Here is a 20,868-nt window from a genome sequence, read left to right as displayed (position 1 = left end):
TCTCAACTGCTTCCTTTGACTGCCCCTACTCAACTGCTTTCTTTGATTGTTTTCCTATTTCTTTAATGTTTTTTATGAGTGTTTTTTATTCGTATCCCCCTTTAATTTGGCATGGGTGAGGTACCTATTTTTGGGCCACTTAGCTAGGCTTGAGGTGCGAACCAGTGTATGACCCTTGCATTGTAAGGCTTGAGTGTTCTCACCTATGAACATTGGTATCCCCTTCATCTGCACAAGTGAGATACCTATTTTTGGCCCACTTAGTGAGGCTTGAGAGGGAGGTTGGTAGGGAAGAGAGTGGTGTAAGTTATCAACTAGATCATAGGCTACTGAGCTCAAGGTGAAAGGAATATCCTATCCCAGCTATATTTGGAGATGGTCATGGGGTTCCATGAATTGGTCAATTTTCGCCTTACCCTTTGCTAGGGTTGCACCTAGGGGTCTTGTGTTATTGTTGGTAACCTTGGGTTGCCATAGCCATCTCTTCTTAGTTCTTTTTGTTGACTGAAGAGGTTGGGAGAAATGATGGTGTGACCTTAGGGACTCAAATGCTTGTGTTACCTTTATAATACCCTTGTGCCACAAGAAGTGTGTTAGGCACCCAAACCATCTTTAGGTAGCACATTTGTTTGGGCGTCATATTGATTGTTGATAGGTTGGTGTGGATTGTATTGCTTTGGGTAGCTAGAGTTATTTTTGTCTAGCATAGTAGCCTTGGCCGCCACAATAACTACATGTTTGATGAATTGTCGTTGGTTTGGGGTTGGGGTTTGGTGTTGTGCTACATGGTCCAACTGGTGGCATGGTTTGGATTGGTGTATGCTCAACCTTTCTCTGGGTACCTAGATGTTCCTCTAACCTTTCCCTGGGTACCCAGATGTTCCTCTACCCTTCATAATAACCTTGTGCTTGGAGCTCTTCCTTTGGTACCCACCACTTATCGCCCTTCTCATGGAAACATTGTTTTGCTAGGGACTAATGGTGGTCCAAATTCTGCAAGGTTATCTATGTTAGTAGTACGAATGTTAGTTGGGTTAGTTTTTGGAGAGGTCAATTATGTTGGGGTACTCATCACAATGAAGGTTTATTTGGCTTAGGCGAGGCTTTTATTAGAGCTTGGTTGCTTACCCCGTATAAGATAGGCCTTTTTTAAGTGGCTTGACTAGGGTGCGGGGCACCTGTGGATGTTTGATGGGTACGAGAAACTTCATCAATGGTAGAATGGTTTTGTGGTGTTGAAGGTTGACAAGCAATGAGTTCCTCATTTGTCATTAGGACAGTTACCTATCTGCTTTGGTGGTTAGTTGCAACCTAGCAATTTGCGAGTCCTAGTCTATGTGGTGGCAACGATTGTGTCCCATCCATCCTTGTCCGAGGAATGCTTCTTCACATATGGTACCTATAGGTATAAGTCCCTTACAATGGATTATTTCCAATGTAAAATGTAGTAGTGATGAATGATCCTATGCATGAGGTTTTGAATATGTCTACTATTCCAACTCATGCATTTGTGGGTGTCAACAATGGTTGTTACAAATGCATGCCAAATTGCATGGGACATTAGGTTATGGCTAGCACCCTTGTACCAACAAGTGCGAGCTTGTGTTCTAGGCGAGTCTGTGTGGTCATGCCCAACTAGACTCTAGCGGGCTTTAGCTCCCAATCATCCTCTTCTAGGTCACCTTCTTGGGACATGTTTGCCAAAATGTGGTAGTCGTAACTTTTCTTAGCAAGCCTAAGCGTCTTGCAGGGCCTCTCATTTTAGTGTAGCTTATTTTATTTTCTTTTTTTCTCATTTTAGTGTAGCTTATTTTATTTAATTTTCTTTTTTCTATAATGAATGTCCTTTCAAGGAATTCTCAGTCAAGGAGCCATAGTAGCATCTAAGTTTGCTACTGTTGAAGAATCCTTGTAGTTTGACATCGCTAAGTGTTTCAATGTGTGTTGACCCTTCATGGGATAAGTCCTATGCGTAAGCCATGTGGATTATGTCAAAGAGATAGCACTTATTGGTGTGTATTAATTGCATCTACTTCCTGATTTGAACATCTTGATTTGATGGTATAATACTAGGATATGCGAATGGGAACATAGGTAGTGCTGGCCTGTGTGTGGTGAGATGGTGATAGGCTTCATCCACGGCATGCCAGCTCGATGTGTGTATCCATCTAACCACACTATTGAATTACTCTATTGGTGATGCGGTGGAAACAAGATATGGGTATAATTTAGTGGGAACAAAGAGGTCAATAAAGTCCCCTTGTCCTAGGCAATCGGAGAAAGTGAGGAATTTACACCATGAATAGAGGTTGAGGCAGAGGACGTGGTGAGGGAAGAAAAAGGTGGTGGAGGGCTTGGTAAGGGAGATGGTCTTTTGGGAGAAGAGCATAAAAAGGGTGGTGTAGAAGGTGCAAGGTACTTTGGAGAGGATGGTGGCAAAGGTGGTGGTGGTGATCTCCTCCTCACCGATGAAGATGTGTTGGAGGAGGTTAAGTTGGAGGGTGTGGTGCTACAGCTCGAGGAGGTTAGGGAGGGATAACAAGGTTCAGTAGGTTTGTAGTTGCATTCGTAAAGCTATCCACATTCAACATTAAGCTCTGATAAGTGTTGTTTGAGAGCTGAGCAATGTTTGCATCCTTTATAGTGATGGCGCTCAAGAAATCCTTACGATGCTCAAACATATGGTTGTGGACCTCGTCCATGAGCTATTGTTGGTTGCGTGCCATTGTCTCAGCTCTCTAGAGTGCTACGGTAGCTTGAGTGAGGTCCTCCTAGGTTTGTGCTCAGGTAGCTCTAGCCTCATTCACCTCTATGTAAAGGACCTCTACCTCACAGACAGGTGATCTTAGAGTTGGCATCAAGGGCTCGAACTTATGACCTATCATTGAGGACGATGATAATGGTCTTTTGAATCTCCAACTGGGAAATGTTGGAATATGCTAGGAGGAGAGCTTCATGTGCTGCATCTATTTGCTCCTTTTGGTGGCGAGGCATGTAGGTCGTCATGTTTCCTACAAGGTTTTGGAGAAAATGAGGAAAAGATGATCGGGAAGGCCTCCCTATTATGAGTGTAAGGAGGGGTTGCAGAGGAGAAGTGTCCTTCCTGTATCTAGTGATGGGTCTCAGTAATGTTTTGTGTCTCCTCATGATGATAACTAAAAAAGGGGACCACTTTTGAAGTGGATTTCGAAGTGGATTGCCTTCTTGGCACTTTGTTGTATGGGGGACTGAGCTATGGGAGGGGCCATTGAATTGAGATGGCTCTGCACAGTCTTGGGCTGGCACTTGGGCCTACGACTTTTTGGCCATGTGGGGGTATCCATTAGGTTAGTTTCATAAAAAAATCAGTAAAAGTTTCGCTAACAGTGGTCTCTTGAGCCAACCTCTACTCTTGGGATTCAAAGAGTTGGCTCGGGAGGGTTGGGTGGTGGAGAGGAGGCCTGCTCGGGGTGGTGGTGATTTGGGCTCTTCCTATGAACACGTAGAACCATATGTGGAGAAAATCATCACTCCAAGAGCATATAAGAATACAAATCCACATCATAGTACCATAGATCCATAAAAACACCACATCCATGTGTATACTCCATAAGGTCTTTTCCATTGTAAGCCTTAGTGCCATAAAGAATCATATGCATATCTTCCTTGAGAACACCTCCCATCATAAACATAAGCATGGAAAGAATAGGCATCCACATCATAGCATGAATAGGCAAATCACCCCATCATGCCTCATAAAATAATGGGATAAACCCTCCATCACATGAAAAATTCCATCAACATGGATCCCATCATGTATGTAGCACATAGCATCAAGAATTATATTATGAGAAACATTAATATGTGAATCATCCCCACATAAAAGAAGATCATGAAGAACATTGTGTGAACCTAGAGAATCATAGGACCACATCAATGTCATGCATAATAGGCCCAATCAATGGAACCTCCAAATCTGGATCATGAGCATTTGGAATGTGGTAAATAGATTTAAAGAGAGCCCTCATATATCTGCATCAATGCTAGCCAAAACTAGCTCCGCAAGATTATCAATGAGAGCCTCCTCAATGAATGGAGACTGGAACAAAGTTCTACATATCCTCACTGGCATTATCCACATGAGAATGCTCTCCATCTAATGGAACATCAAGAATAGTAGCAACATGTGAATCACCAATCACATACAAGATCAACATCATCATGAAGTACATCATACACCAGCATAAGGGGAAGTGACTCCACTGAAAATAAATCACACACCCTATTCCTCTTTGTGAGAATATCAGTAAGGGGTCTACTCCAAAATAAGGGGAAGAAGGGGTACCCTTAGGGAGATTCCTTGAAGAAGTTCCCATGAAGTTATCATCAAAGTCTATGGTACTTCTACAACATGACTTAAAGTTTTTATGCTTTTCTGAATACAAGGCATTATGCAAGGTTGAATCGAGGATTCCTTCCAAGAATCTTCCAGTCGTCAAAGAATTTATCATTGTTAGATTCAGAGTGAAGGTATCTCATCCATTGAGTTCCCTAATGATAGGAATACCCAATTATGAAAGCAATCTTTTAGTTTAGTGATTGGAGCCACTGAGCCACCTTTACTTCCATGGTAAGGTCGAAGGAACTTACCTATACATGGTCATCAAGTTGACAAGTATCACACTTTTTATCTAATATCCGAGTGGGGCAAGGAATATTTGGCTAGCAAACTTTTATAGGATGTTTGGATAAACAAGGATAGGTGTAGATGACTTATTAAGGAAAATGCTCCTTATCAATTGATAGCCAAACAAGATAGGAATGATTCCATTTTGAGAAGATGTTTCCATTTAGATAAAGCACATATATGGTGTAACTGGTTGTGTGGGAATTATGCTTCTAGGACTACAAGACAAAAAGTTTTTTAGTTATCTTATAATTTTGCCAACTTTATTTTCTAAATTAAACAAGTTTGTAAAGTGATGTGATGAATGCCAAAAAAATCATACCTCACAAGAAGGATAGAATGATCTTGACCCCTATCATTACTAAGTAACCTTTTAAAATTTCACATATTCACAATTTTATAGGTCAATTAGTCCTTTTAAAATTTCATGTATTGATGATTTTACAGGTTTAATTAGCAAGGCATCATTGTTGCCATGGATTACATGATCAAATGGACTAAGGCCAAAGCTACATGTAAGACAAACAACTATAAAGTTTCTATATGAGAATATTATTTCTTAATTTGGTTGTTCACTTAGACTAGTTTAGCAGTCAAGGTTTTCATTTTATTCACAAAGTGATAAAGTTCTGACTTGTGAAGTTCTTGGTATTTCATGATGGTAAATCATCTCCATACTATCCTCATGCCAATGGGTCAAACAAAGAGCAAAAACAAGCCATCATGTGTTATTATTACAAAAATATTCGAAAAGCTTGTAGGAGTGACTAGGAGAATAAGCTCATGGTCATGCTATGGGCTTAGAAAATGACTTACAAAAGGTAGCCATAAACAATACTCGCTTTAATCTAGCCTTTGAGTTGGAACCAATCATGTAGTCTTTAAATCACTATTAAAGAATGCCTAATTGGAAATTCTCTTTTGGAGAGACTAGTGCCCCTTGAAAATCTTAACAAAACAACACTTAGATCTATACATGGAATGGTTGTTAAGAAATTGAGTTGCTTTAACCATGTAAACCACTTTAATTGCATTAAAATGTTTACTAAAGGAGATTATGTTGGAGAAATTTCAAGGAAAGCAATGTAATGGCATTTGTCCTTGTCAAACCAATAGAGAAATGTCAAAAAAGTAGGTAAAATGCCAAATAAAATAGTTGAGTTGGCAAAAACATTGTTGATAAAAGTGAAAAAAGTAAGAAAACAGAAGGGAAAGGGAATAATAAGTTAAAAATAATGATGTGGTATCCTTCCATATCATGCATCCTTCCTTCATCCTTCCACATCATCCCTCCACATGTTCAAACATGGGGAGTAGCCACATCAGCCATAATGATGCCACATGGCATAAGCAAGTGCCATGTGTCACCTCCCTTCCTCCTTTCATTACTTTTTAATATTAAAAAATATATTTTTTATTTTTAAAATTAATTTAATATGTATTTATTCTTTTGAAGATAACATCATACATGAAATATTATTTTTTTAAAATTTTAAAAATAGAAATTTTTAAAAAAGTCCATGTAATTTTATTTTAAAATTTTAATTTTTTAAATTTAATGTTCTATGAAAATATTATTATGTATCGGAAAACTTTCGAATAAAATTTGAAAAGACACAATATGGAAGATAATGTAGTTATATTATCAAAGAAAAGATAATTTTGTACTAAAATATATATATATTTAGATATGATAAATATATAGATTTATAAATATTTATTTTAATTATAGATTTTTCAACTGGATAATATATTTCTTTTTATCTATGTGTTTATCTTAATTATCAAATCAATCATGTACTATATAGATATTTATATAGATTTTATAAATATTATTTAATAATAAATATTATTTAAGTGGATAATATATTTTTTATCTATATATTTATCTTAATTATCTTATCAATCATGCACTATATACATAGGAAATCTAATGAGATGTGAAGTGGATAAGCTGATTTTCCTATATAAGCACACATCTCTAGTACTATCTCATCATTGAGTCCTTATAAATTATTCTCTCTTAGCTTCCTTGAGGATGGGTTCTCAAAGTCATATGTGTTGATAATGTGATAGGACTAGACTTCCCCCTATCTACCAAGCTTAAGAGGAGGAGAGGAAAAGGATAGCTCATGAGAGAAAAAGAGAGTGCAAAGCATGTCAATGAGCATAACACATACCATTGGCGATGACGATCTAAGCATTGCCCCTTCTCTTCCTCTCCCTCTACACTCTTCTCCACCACTATCCCTTAGTATAGATAATCCACATGAACCACCCCTTCCTCCTTCATTAGAATCCCCCCTTCTCTTCCACAGGAACCAAGTCATCTCCTATGGGCGCCCATAGTGTGGATAGGAAAGAACTATCAAAGTCAGGGGCGCATTGCCGTGCCCATGTAAACTTCCAATCCTGTTTCACAATGACCTTATGCCTTCATCGTAGTCACACGTGCTTGATGCTTTGATCGATCATCCCAACATGGCCAAGTGTAGGGTGCTTTTTGACATTGGAGGTCGAAGAGAGAGGAGAGTTGGCATGGCGGTGCTACAAAGTGTTCATTGTTCCTATGTAGTTATCAAGAAGAGAAATCGTGCAGATGTTTTGACTACTCATCGAGACAGGCTATTGTGGCAGCCATAAGTAGCTCTCAAATGAAGGGTAAGGTGAGTACCACATCTTACATCCTTTCCATAACAGCACCATATGCACTTAGAGTTGGCTCTATAGAGTAAACGACAAAGTTTAGATACCAATGGGATTGGTTCTTTTTATAGGCAAGTAGTGGTCGTGTAGCTAGGTATGATCGCCTACTAGACAAAACCACTAGAGCCTTAATAGAAAGGTTTTCGGAGGAGAATTGTTGTGCCTTACTAGTTGTCAAGAAAGCTTAGTGCAAGATAGTCACAAGAGAGGAGTGTTCATTGAGCATAATGCTTACTTTCTTGAAATGACCCAAACCGAGTTGTATTCTCAATTTGTGGCATCATTTCTAGACATTAAAATTGGGCAAAGGTCATTTGAGGGGTGTAAGCCTTGGAGCTTGATGTGCTCATGACAACGCAGCACGTATTATTGTCACCATAACTTTTTTATGATATGTTCCATTCTTTTAGTAGAGGCATAGAGAGTTTCCTCACAGTCCTCATGATTTTATCCACTCTCTTTTGTGTGCACGCATAGAGGATGCCCATTACCATATGATGCCTTGTGTGGAGAGAAATTGCACATCATGTGGTTGACTTACATAGCTCTACAGATGGTAGATCTTGATGTAAGTGACCAAGACATAGTGACATGGTGGTGCTATGAGTATGTGATAGATGAGCTCTAGAGTGGTGGTGGGCAGTCTAGGAAGTTGTAACTCATGGACAAACATGCACCATTTTGTCACTTCACACTGACATTTAGGGAGAAAATCTACCCCTATATGCAGCACACTCATTGTGCCAAGTGGTAGGATCATTAGTTTCGAGCATATGTTTGATAGAGTTCCCTATTGGTGTGGTTGCTCTGAGGTCAATTTTGCAGAGAACTACACATTCACACCTTTTACGAAGATACAATCTGATTATTATTTCTTGGAGCAGGTAATGGTTGTATTTCAAATCATTTACTTCATATTTGAGCTATATTATATAATTGATTTTTGTGACTTACACATTCACACCTTTTCAGGAGACATGATTTGAGTGTTACTTCTCAAAGTAGGTAATGGTTGTATTTCAAATTATTCGTTTCATATTTGAGGTGTATTACATAATTGATTTTTGTGACCTAATCAAATCTCCCTAGTCCACATTAGACGCACATGTAGATGTACATGTAGACACACATGTAGATGGGATAGCGAGCATCCCCAAGGCCCATGCCACTGTTCAAGAGTATCATTTTTATATCGAGATGATCACTCACATGATGATGCACATTTTGTGCAACATTGTTTTCATCCCTACCCTAATTTTTTATAAGATCGTGGGGTCACATATGGTAATAGTGATGGGTTTGGTTGGATTGTTGTGATGCACAATTCAAGTCGGCATGACAGTTCTATTGGCTCTACATGTGGTACTTATAGTTCTCAAGGATCCATAAATAACCTAAATTCATTAGAACATCTTAAAGGAAACAATAACAAAGACTTATGTTTATGGGTTTTTAGGTAGCATGTGTTGCTAGTATCCTAATGATTTGGAGTTTCTTTGAGACTGGTTATGGGGGAAGGGTGAGCATGATGGTGCAGATGCATGTGTGAAACGTGCTTTGAGACACCATCAGTTGAAACAACAAGATGTTAAGCAGTTTAGAGACACACACCAGGTGGTCAAATGATGTTCCCAACATTTGTGTGGGAGTGTAACCTCATCCTATCCCTCCTGTGATGCTAGGAATGTCAGGAGATTTTAGTGGTCTTATTGACTGTAGAAGCCCACATGATTGTGACATAGTACCAGGAATCTTGGGCTTGCATTCCATCAGGAGCATATGTATAGCAGCCCCCCATGATACACACAAGATGGTTTGCATGCTTTTGTGGAGCATGTATGGATGGCGATTGGTCATATTGTGCCTTGAGAGGATGGAAAAATGCATGGATATAGACAGTGCTCTCTCCTGATCATCCTTCATGTCCAATGTTATTCAATGAGCACGTTGGTCCTGTGTTCATGGCCAACTATGATGAACTGATAGATTTGCTATAGGAGGGAGCACGTTGGTCCTGTGTTCATGGGTGGCCAACTATGATGAACTGATAGATTTGCTATAGGAGGGTGATGTATTTGCCATTATTGCCCATGAAGTACATAGTAAAAAATGCGGATCTCACTCGTGTTTTTTTAGCTTTGAGTGGATAACCATGAGAGAATTTCGGAGCATTTCAAAGTTAGAGAGGGTAGTGATGCCTAGATATCTATCTTGTAGGGAGTCTACATTCCATCTCATAGTAATTTTGTTAGGGAGTCTACATTCCATCATGTTAGAGCTAGAGAGGGTGTTGATGCCTAGATCTCTATCATGTTAGGGAGTCTGCATTCCATCATGTTAAAGCTAGAGAGGGTGTTGATGCCTAGATCTCTATCATGTTAGAGAGTCTACATTCCATAGTACTTTTTTTCATTTCATGTTTGTCCTTTTAGAGGCATTTCATGTTTGTCCTTTTAGAGGCATTTTATATTTGTTGATGTTGGCATTTTCTCCTGCCTCAATTTTATCTTTGTACTTTATCGATGTAAGATTGATCTTGATGGTTATTTATATTTTGTTGATCATGGCTCATCTCTTTTATATTCGTACACTAGCTTTGTTTTGAGATTTAAGTTGTTGATTATTTTCCTAAAGGTAGGAGGTATAAATACCAACTATAGTAGCCACTAACCAAAGAGATAAATCATTTTATAATCAAATCAAGTATTCAAGCATTCTTAGCTTTCTTTACCATGGTGTTCTGTCCCACATGAGAGCTAAGGTATTCTCTCCTATATGGAGAGCTAGAGTGTAGACTCCTCTTGAGCCTAGACCGTGTAAACTTTGATCAATGAGTATCATGCTTCCTTTCATTGGATTTGCTTTTTTTCATTACCACTCAGGGGGGTAATGAAAAAAATTAAATTGGGGAGGATAAGGAGTGGTGAAAATTTGTAAGCGAGCAAGGGAAGGGGGTTAAGGTCATGAAAAGATGCAATGGAGGAGGGGAAGAGTGGAAAAGCAATAAGGGGTAACTAAATCAAGTCAAGCTCTATGTTATGTGAATGTATTATATTTAAAGTTGCTTGTTGATTAGAGCTACATGTTGGAATTAGGGTTAGGGTTGCAACAATGCACACACACAAGATAGAGAAGCTTGAGAGCACACAACTCACTATATTAGAATGAACAAATGTGTGTCAAATACAAAAGATAAGTACACACCCCAAAATAAGTAGATAAGAGGGTGTACATACGCATGGGGGAAAAAACCTCCTAGTGAGGAAAAAAGGTGCCTCGACGGTCCTAAGTGTGTTCACACACATTACTACCATATAATGCTACAAATTCCCCCTGGATTGATGATGTGAACATGTACAGGGTATGGCCGATCAATCTTGAAAAGGCAGTAAGCCCAAAGCTTTATGAAAAGCTTCGAACTTTTCACGAGAAATAGCCTTCGAGAATAAATCTGCCATGTTATCATGTGTTGGTGCGCACATAGACCAAGCTGCCCTTTGTTGCACAGAGTCTTTCCCTGACATAGAGGTAATGCATCTCAATGTGCTTAGTGTGAGCATGAAACACTGGGTTCCTCTCGCAACTGCTAATGCGCTCTGGTTGTCAAACATCTGAGCCACACACACTCAACTGTAGCTATAAAAGCTGCCATGTACTCAACTTCACAGCTAGAAGTGGTCATTGTAGGCTGCTTCTTGCTGAGCCATGATATACATGAATCACCAAGCCGAACACAAAACCCACTAGTGGACACTCGTGTGTCATAACATCCAACCCAATCTGAATCACTGAAAGCATGCAGTTGTGACTCACCCCCCTTTGGACAAAATAATCCAAAATACTGAGTGCCCTGTAAATAGTGAAAAACCCGCTTAACAGCCTGCCAATGCTTCGTACCTAGGCTATGCATAAATATGCTCAACTGTGAGACCACATATTGTATATCTAGACTTGTGTTGCGTACATAAAGAAGGGATCCAACAGCCTGCTGATACAAACTAGCATCAAAAGAGTCTCCTTCATAGCAAAACCAGGAGGCTGCGATACATACACCTTCTCATGTAAATCACCATTCAAGAATGCATTCTTAATGTCCAACTAATGTACATTCCACCCATGATATGCTGCTAAAGCAATGAGACACCTAATGGTAGTCATACGAGATGTGGGTGCAAAGGTCTCATCATAATCAATGCCATTTTGCTGGGCATACCTAGCCTTGTAGCGAGCAATGCTAGCATCTGCTTTGCGTTTTAACATGTAAACCCACTTATACCAATGGCCTTCTTGCCATGAGGTAGATCTATCAAATACCAAGTGTCATTCTTGAGCATAGAGTTATATTTATACTCATCCTACACATAGCATGCATCCAATGATCATCATCTTGTGCTTCCTCAAAGGAAACAGGTTCCTCCTCATTACATAAAGTAGAAATGAGAACATGATCCACATGAGAATAATCTGCATGATGAGAACCTTCATTTTGGCATATGCCTAGATTCTTATATGGCTACTCTCTCCTCATTCACTACATCCTCAATAATTGCCTCATCGAAAGGTTGATTTTGCACCTGCAAAGGCTGAATTTCAGCACTTGATTGAGCATTCAATTGCTCTACATATGTAGAGCATTCAATTACTCTACATATGGCTGTCCTCCATTAAACAAAGATAGGAGCAAATCAAACGTGTCCTGTGAGCATACATTCTGCTATTTTTTGCATGAAAGCATGGGCTAAACTGAGTTTTCAATAAAAACAATATCTCTACTTACCAAAATCCGCTTTGAGGCGCCGGATGGTAGAGTCTATATCTCTTGTTTTCTGAATTGTATCCCATAAATATGCATTTAACTGCCTTATCATCAAGCTTACTGCATTGTTGCTCAAGCACAAGAGCATAAGCAAGACAACCAAAAACATGCAAATGAGTTACATAAGGCTTCCTTCCATGCCAAGCTTCATAAGGAGTTTTAGACTGTAAGGCCTTGGTAGGGCATTTGTTCAACACATAGTTTGCACACATAGTTGCCTCTAATCAAAAACCATGAGGTAAATTTTGGGGTTTCACCATACGTCATGTCATATCCATAAGAGACCTGTTCTTCCTCTCAGCCGCCACACCATTTTGTTGACGTGTGTATGACACTGTACATTGATGCCTTATGCCTTTTTCAGCCATATATGCATGAAATTCCTTGGACATATTTTGCCTCTCGATCTGAACGAAGAGTGCCAACTTTACATTCACATGCATTTTCAGCCATGGATACAAAGTGCCTAAAGCACATAAAAACCTGTAACTTCTTCTTTAATAGATACACCAAGCTATATTTGAAGTAATCACCAATAAAAGTGACGAAGTAGAGATATCCCCCAATACATGGTGTCCTCATAGGACCACATACATCAGTATGTATAAGCTGTAATTTCTTAACATCTCTCACAGATCCATCCTTTGTAAATGATGCTTGATATATTTTACCAAGAATACACCCCACCCCTCACATACATGTCTAGTAGGGGTCTCAAGAGTTGGCAACTCAGACACCATATCATGCCTTTGAAGGTGCAACAAACTGCTATAATTTAGATGGCCAAATCATGCTTGCATGCCATAATTTTGCATCACTCATAGTACAAGTCATAGAGACTGAGCAAGCATCATGCTGCAACTTCTCAAATACATCCATGTTGTATAGGCCATGAAACAAGGTACCTGAGGTAATGATAGAATAACCATCATTTCTATCCTGAACTGTATATTATATCTATCATCCACAAATTTCACCATCAAGCCTGACAAGCTAAGGCTGAACAAACTGATAGCAAGTTCTTCTTAATGCCTGGCACATATAAAACTTTAGAAAGAGTAAATGTGCCCCCATTTGCAGTAGTGACCACAACTCTACCAACTCCTTTGACACAGGATATGAGGAACCATTTGCGCATGTGACGATTCCTGCACTTGGGACAGATTCCAGAGATGAGAACAAATTTTTTTGTGAAGTAATGTGCTTACTAGCACCATTGTCAAAGTACCAAGCATCCGATTCTGCCACCACTGACATGCATACATCATGAACAGAAGGGTCATAATTGCAATGTATAGTCCATGCCCAATCATCTTAAGCAAAACTTACAGATTTCTTCTTCTTTGTACTTGGTGCAGATGCATTAGCCACACATCCATGCCCGATTCTTTCTTTTTCTCCTTCTCTAGCCTTTTCTTGCACTCATTTATGTAGTGCCCTAGTTTCATGCAATAGTGACACTTGCCCTTCTTTTTAGGCTTATCACCTTCTTTCTCTGCATCCTTACCTGAGGATTCTAATTTTGGCTTATAGCCACCATGCGAAGAAGCTTTACCTTTGCCTTTCTGCCTGGCAACAAAAGCTTAGTCACCAACTCGCATAACAGATCTGTTTCGCCTAGACTGCTTTTCTTGCAAGAGTACTGAAACCAGCTCATCAAATGTAAAGGCATTTGGATTTCCCTTCATCACATGAGTCTAAGGATAGAGTCAAAACTCTGATAAGAATCTAGCAATGCATTGAGAACTGTGGGCACCAATGTACTATCAAGATATATCTCATCCACACTAGCAAGCTACTCCTTAAAATCTTTGATGTTGGTCAAGAAGTTGTCCATTGAGTCTCCCTCATTCATGTGCTCAGAATCCAACTGTTTACGTAGATATGCAACACGTGCTTCATTGCGCACCTGAAATAATGCTTCACTTCATAGAAAGTGTAAGCAATGCATGTGCCTATGCATATCTTCCATCCCATCTCGTTTGACTAGCAGTGGAAGGTACTTGTGGTGTATGTGGAGGAGCCACATATGTATCAGATTCTACTTCAGATGTACCTGCAGCACCTGGTTGCACTGGTAATTATGAAATAGGACGTGTTTCACTACCACTAACCACATTCTGAAGGCCTTTAACAACCAGTACATGCCTCATCATATAGGACGACAATGTGATGGTTAGTCTCATCATGTTTGTCCTTAGCAGACAACATGTTGAATACATCACTAGTGCCAACCATGATTGTCTACCAAATGCAAAATCTTTCAACACACTGCAATGCAACCTCGGATAGCTGCCAACTGACTGAATCACCTGCAAAGTGTATGAAAAATAATACAAAGTAGAGAATAGAGTGTTACTGGCGAAAGTATGATGGTCGATATTGTTGAAGCCACTTAGATGCTGTTGCATACCAAATCTTTGCCGTTGCATGCCCAAACACCCAAAATCTAGCAAAAGCAATCGAAAATGACGCCTCTCCAGAACGTCTGAAGAAACCTTGCGATGCCCAAAACGTGCCCGAATCGTACAGCGGACCCCGAAAATACTGTATACTTTGTATACATCACACTACAGTATATACCTTCTTCTCCTAAGAGGGTATCTCAATCAGAGACAAAAAAACAGGCTCGTGAGAGGAGGGAGGTAAACTACTAGATCAAGTGTCAAGGAAGCTAGGTCTGATACCAATTGTTGGAATTAGGTTTAGGGTTGCAACAATGCACACATACAAGGTACAGAAGCTTGAGAGAATACAAACTCACTAGATTAGAATGAACAGATGTGTGCCAGATACAAAAGATAAGTACACACCCCAAAATGAGTAGATAAGAGGGTGTATAGACGCCAGGGGGAAAAAACCTCCTAGTGAGGAAAAAAGTACCCCGGTGGTCCTAACTGACCAACTAACATGTATCACCATAGATTAGACGGTCGAAATAGAGGTAATGTCAAGTAGAGTAGGAGTGGGATTAGCTAGGTTTGTGGTTTAAAAATAAGACATGCTAGGTGTGGCTCTATCTCATAATAGCATGAAGAGGAAAGAATGAGTAGGCCTAACATACACAACCTTAGGCCTTGTTTATGCCTCCTGTCAACCATGCCATGGAGAGGCACTATGCACCCTTGATGAGTGGGTTAAAACTCACTATATTTACTTATTTGAGCACTTACCTTTCCTTGGCCTCCTTCTAGCTCAAATATCCATTACCAATTGAGCTAGCTTCCCTCATAAGAGGGGGTTGTTTATTCTTGGCGCCTATCAACAAGTTCCTGCATTACCCGTTACATTCGTCCCTTTCACTTACAAGGTAATAGAGTGTTCCTAGATAAACATTTTTTTAAAAAAAAGAGCTCATTGGTTCCCTTGAGGGGGTTTAAAAGAAAAAAAAGCTACAAAAGAAAACAATAAGCATACATCATTATTGTAGTTGCTTGATAAGCATATTGCTATTACTAGGATTTATTTTACTAACCCTAATGACGTGAAGCTTTAAAAAAATTTAAAACTATTAAAATTCGCGATAAGAATAGCATCAAAAGCTCGGAATAGAAAAAAAAAAGATTTAATAATATTTTAAAATCAAGGAAAGAATAGAAAAAAGGTACTGACCCGTTTTTTTAAATAGATATTTAGATCTTCCTTTGCACAGGGTTGCATATGCTAGCTACATGCGAAAGTGAAAAGTTTGCCCATATAATAATAATCAATAAATAGCGAGAGAAATATATATCCCTCAAGAAATTAAGTGCAAGCATCCTTTGAAGCGTCACTTTGCAAGAGTGTGGCATAGACTCACTTGATAGAGGCCCATTACGAGTGAAAAAAAGAAATGTATTAATTAGTGAAGGAGATGCTTTAACCAAGACCATTAGGTAATGTAATGTTGTGATTTATTAAAAAGTTGTTTGCTTTATTGAGCAAAAACTTGGTTAAAATCTTGCGTTAGCAATAATCTAAAATAAAAAAATGACAAAACACATACAACTACAGTGTGCAAGAGAGAATAACAAAGTTGTGTAACTTTGTGGAAGGGAGAGCACATTTTGATGATGGTTCTCGTGACCCTTTTAAGTAGAGAACCCCACTCTCCTTGCAATACTAGGCAACTTTTCGTATCAATGATAAGAAAGAGGGCTGAAGGTGGGGTGGTGTTGATAGAGCCTTAAGTTAAGGTTTAGCTGGATTCTGGTCAAGGTGGGTGTTGATAGCCTTGAGCTTCCGGTAAAGGGGCCTGCTAACGAAGGTGAGGAGGCCATCGAGGGCAAGGGCAGCGGTGAGAAAGGCGACGTACACTAAAAAGGTGGTTCCGTAGCACGCAGAGCCATAGCAGGTGAGGTCATCGTCGCCGCCTGCGGACGTAGCTTGTTGATCATACAAGTAGCCGGCCACCAAGCCCGACAAAACAGATGAGCCCGCGAGGAGATGAGTGTTGGTGAGCATGAAGTTGGTGCCGAAGTACTTGAGGCCATAGAACTCGGAAACTGTGGGTATAGTGAGGGTGATGAGAGAGCCATGGCAAAAGCCCAGTACCAACGAGCCCGCGTAGAGTGACGCCCCCGACCCGGTTGATAGCCATGAGAATAACGCAATCATCGGTAGCTTTACCAGCCCCATCCATGCTGGCCTCGGCATGCCCACCAACCTACATTCATCAAAACAAAGCTATTTAATGCTCCGATTACTAAAATTGTAATTAAGAAATTTGCACAAGGCGAGCAAAGCCAAAGCCATGTTGCCATGTTGTGTACATAAAGCTTAAATTTCTAAGCTCCAAGGAGTGAAGGATTCAATCAATCATCACATAACAAAAGGTATTCATGTAAGGTGATCACAAGAGTAGATTCAACTAAATAGCTACAAATACAAGCAAACACCAAAGTGATAAAGTTTGAATGTTGTAATGCAATCTTTTACCGGATTCACAAACATAGTTACATGCCACCTTGCGTTACAGCTCCTCTACAAAAAGACACCTACAAATTTTACAAGATCTATACTCAAATATTTAAATGCAAATTGCTCACAACACAATTAGCTAGCACTTATCCAGAGAAGAAGACACATCGTGATCAAGACACATGTCCAAGTGGAGGTTATGCTTATCAGATAATATTAATAATTAAGAATCAAATTTCCTGCTTAAAAGAGTTCTGTAAATGCACAACTCGTTGCTCTTACTACTGCACATTATTTTCACCCTCAAAAGAATTCTTACCAATCAACACATAATTCCCTAATTTGCATGGACCGGTGAAAATAAAAAAATAAAAAACTTGTATTCAAAGCTTTTGATATTTACGGAGTGAAATAAAGCTATTTTCTGTGCCTGGAAAAGAGAACTGTAGTTTTAAGTACTGATGGAACCTTCGTTTCCGTGAAAAAGCTCCGAAAAGTACTTTTCACTGAAGGAGCGTCCTTAATTAACTTACGAGTGTAAATTTCTTCCCAACTCTCACTTAGGAGCGTAAATTTCTTCCCAAACTCTCACTCTTTTCAAAGCGAATGCGAAAAGAAGCCACAAAAGAAAATTTTGTTTGGACTTCTTCTTCCGAAATCGCTTCCTGTAAAAAAAAAGTAGCCACAAAAACTTCCAAGTTCCAACGCAACTACAATGGCATACAATTGCTTATGATCACTCTCTCATGCTGTTTTACAATGATATAATAATTGTTTGACCATTCTATATGCGCTAGGATTCAATAATAAAAAAAGCGAGTTTGACCACGTAATCCTTGATAATGCGAGCCTGAACTCAAAATATATGTGATTGGTGCGGGCTCCAGCTCCCACAACCACCTCTCACCCGTGTTAGGGCTTGTTCACACACAAATTGGTTGGCATCTGGATACCAACCAGTCACCCATGGGACTTCAAGCAGGCAGCGAGGCCTTGGGTAATATTTGAAAAACAAAGTTCAAGTTGGTTTTGTGTAAAAGTGGCAGGTTCCTGTCAGTTTGTTTTATTTTAAAAACTCCAAAAAGGGCATTAAAAAAGTTTGGGTAAATGTAATACATGTAAAACTCGTGTGAACCAAATAAAAACCACTTGGATGCCATCCAAATGGCAACCATCGCATACGTGTGAACAGGCTCTTATAATAGGCCCATAGATATATATAGGATAGCAATTAATAGGCCCCATGAGCCATCCACGTCAGATCTGACGTTTACACTTTTAATATTACTTAGGATTGATTGATGGATCGATTCTTCACGCAATGGTGTAACTTTTCCACAACATGGGTTTTACTTCCGATAAGGGATCTCTGCCTTTTCGCGTAGAAAAGCTATGTCGATTCTCCCTTTCTGAGGTCCAAATTATAGTGTTTATAGTGATATTTTGAAGTTTGCATGGCACCAAAGAATGGAAGTAAAGTTTAACTCAAATAATAATAATAATGGTGTGATGTAGGTTTGGACCATCAAATTAAATATTAACCTAGAAATTAGAGGAACTTTAGAGTGGATATTGGGTAGAAGAGCATACCTTAGGAAGTACTCTGAGATGTTGCCTGATGCAATTCTGCCGAAGAAGTTGCCCAAGCTGAAGAGGGAGGTGAAGAGGGTTACTGTGCTGAAGCCGAAGGACTGCCCCACTTGCCCCAAGTTGTTGCTGAAGGCCATCCCCGAGCCAGCCCCACAGAAGAGGGCAAAGTAGAGAACATAGAAATGCCAAGTTTTAAAGAGAGAGAGGGTTGTCCTGTCCTCCCCAAGCTCTGTCGAAGAAGACGAACACCCACCACAACACCTTGCTTTGCTGCTCTTCTTCGACTCTAGTGATGATCTATCATCATTATTGGACCTTGAATCATAATTATCAAGCAAAGGTTGCCCCAATCCATCCTTCTCTCCAATGCTTTTCATAACTTCCTCTTCAAGATCTCCTTCAGTGCTTTCCTCTGTAATTTGAAGCCTGGTCTCTCCTAATTTCTTCAACTTGAAGAAGAGGAAGATTGGAACCAATGCTGGGGCTGCAAGGATGGCAAAGAGGAGGACCAAAGCCACTGGTTTAGCTGGGCCTTGCTTGAGATCTGGTACAAAGTCCTGAATAATAATATAGATGGCCAATGCAGAGGCTATGATATTGAAGATGGCGAGGCTCCCCCGCTCTGCATTCTCTTCCTCTTCCGTTTCAGCCGGCGGCACTGGCCGGAAGAAGAGGGCGGTGATGAAGCAGAAAGTGGGTGGGATGGTCACCAGCATCAGCAGATACATGGAAGAGGAGCTGGAGAAGAAGGTGTCACAGAAGCTAGAGAAGATTGCAGCTGATAATCCCATGTAGGCCTTGAATAGCCCCACCACGGGACCCCGGTTGCGCGGGAAATTCCCCACTGAGACAGAGAACACTGAAGTGTTCATCCATGACATGGTGTTGCCAGCCACCATTGCTGCTATGAACATCTGCGCATTAAGCCACAAACCAGTCGATTAAACACGCGACTGATCAGAGCTAGGAAATGATAGATGCCATGAGATCCATTCTGACATAATTACTTCATTAATAAAATAGAAGAAGCTATCATGTCATTAGCATCGATGCGAGTCTACCAACTGACACTCATCATTGATCTGAGAATTTATCATACCAAAAAGGAGCTCAAACAACTAAATATCGCACCAGCTCAGTACCATTACGCTAAGCACGAACCACACAGAGCTTTTACGGTAAAGTCACTAAACTATCGATGTTTCATATTAAGCAGCTTCTAATCGAATAAGTCAAGGATGATTAATTGGGAGCTTACGATCCAATACGGCAACGGGTTGATAATTCGAGAGACCACAAGCCATTGGATTCCATAGCCCAGAAATCCAACACAACCTCCGATGCAGAGGAGGGCCCAGGCAGGCAAGTAGTTGCTGAGGATGCCAGCCAAGATGCCACAGGAGTCACCAAGATCTTTGGCAACACTGAGGCGGTTGAGCTGCTTCTGGTTGATGTCCAGCACCTCCTTGAGGGCTGTGGAATAATTAGAAAACGCGTATGAGCCGGAGAAGATCATGAGCCAGATGGCTGATACAAAGCCAGTCCATCTTTTGGCAAACGCCACATGCTCTTTAGAGCTAGAGAAGGCCATTGGAAACTCAGCTTCCACCACACCCGAACTCCTGCTCACCAAATTGAGTGAGATTTGGAAAAACTCAGGTGAGTGAGTGCGTGTGTGAGAGTGAGAGAGAGAGAGAGAGAGAGAGAGAGAGAGAAGAAGTCTTCTTCTTTTGAAAAGACTGTAGGGAACTTGACTCAATATGTTAAGCTTCTTCGGGTTTAAAAGCTATTTAAGCTAATTTAATTCCAGTCTTTTCCAAAATAAAAAATCTAAAAGGCTTCATTCATCTTTTAATATGAACGACAACTCTGCCATAATAGCGAACCGATTGATTGAAGCATATGAACCAATATAAAATTTTTATTAAAATGAATCGCAGCCCTTATAAGCTATAACGTAAAGCGTTTGTTTTGAAGTATATTAAACAACAAACAGATCGTTAAGTAGGTTTACGAAGATCTTCGTGAGCCATGTGCAGTGCAAAGGCTGGATTTTTTTCAAAAACCTCTGGGTGGTGTATCCACGGACCACTCCTTTTGGATACTAATACAAACTTCCTTTGCATTAAAAAAAAAGGCCGGTAAAAAGACTGGTGATTAAAACAGCTAGGTAGTGGGGCACGCCGTCCAT

At 39.9% G+C, this 20,868-nt stretch overlaps 1 protein-coding gene across 1 annotated transcript; it reads right to left on the bottom strand.

Annotated features, from left to right (window-relative positions):
* Window positions 1-16,064: 16,064 nt before the first annotated feature.
* On the bottom strand, window positions 16,065-20,431 carry LOC147607154 (protein NUCLEAR FUSION DEFECTIVE 4-like). The gene is made up of 3 exons (XM_086791298.1): window positions 19,936-20,431; window positions 18,678-19,591; window positions 16,065-16,833 (listed from the first exon to the last, which is right to left on the bottom strand). Exons 1-3 carry the CDS (start codon window positions 20,266-20,268, stop codon window positions 16,359-16,361), a joined length of 1,722 nt encoding a protein of 573 aa, XP_086647424.1. The 5' UTR covers window positions 20,269-20,431; the 3' UTR covers window positions 16,065-16,358.
* Window positions 20,432-20,868: the final 437 nt, after the last annotated feature.

Source organism: Cibotium barometz, chromosome 56 (assembly GCF_041138505.1).
Source record: "Cibotium barometz isolate CiBa-2024 chromosome 56, ASM4113850v1, whole genome shotgun sequence".
In the NCBI taxonomy this organism is placed as follows: Eukaryota; Viridiplantae; Streptophyta; class Polypodiopsida; order Cyatheales; family Cibotiaceae; genus Cibotium; species Cibotium barometz.
Note: the sequence above shows the minus strand (reverse complement) of the source record. Positions and strands in the feature narration are given on the sequence as shown.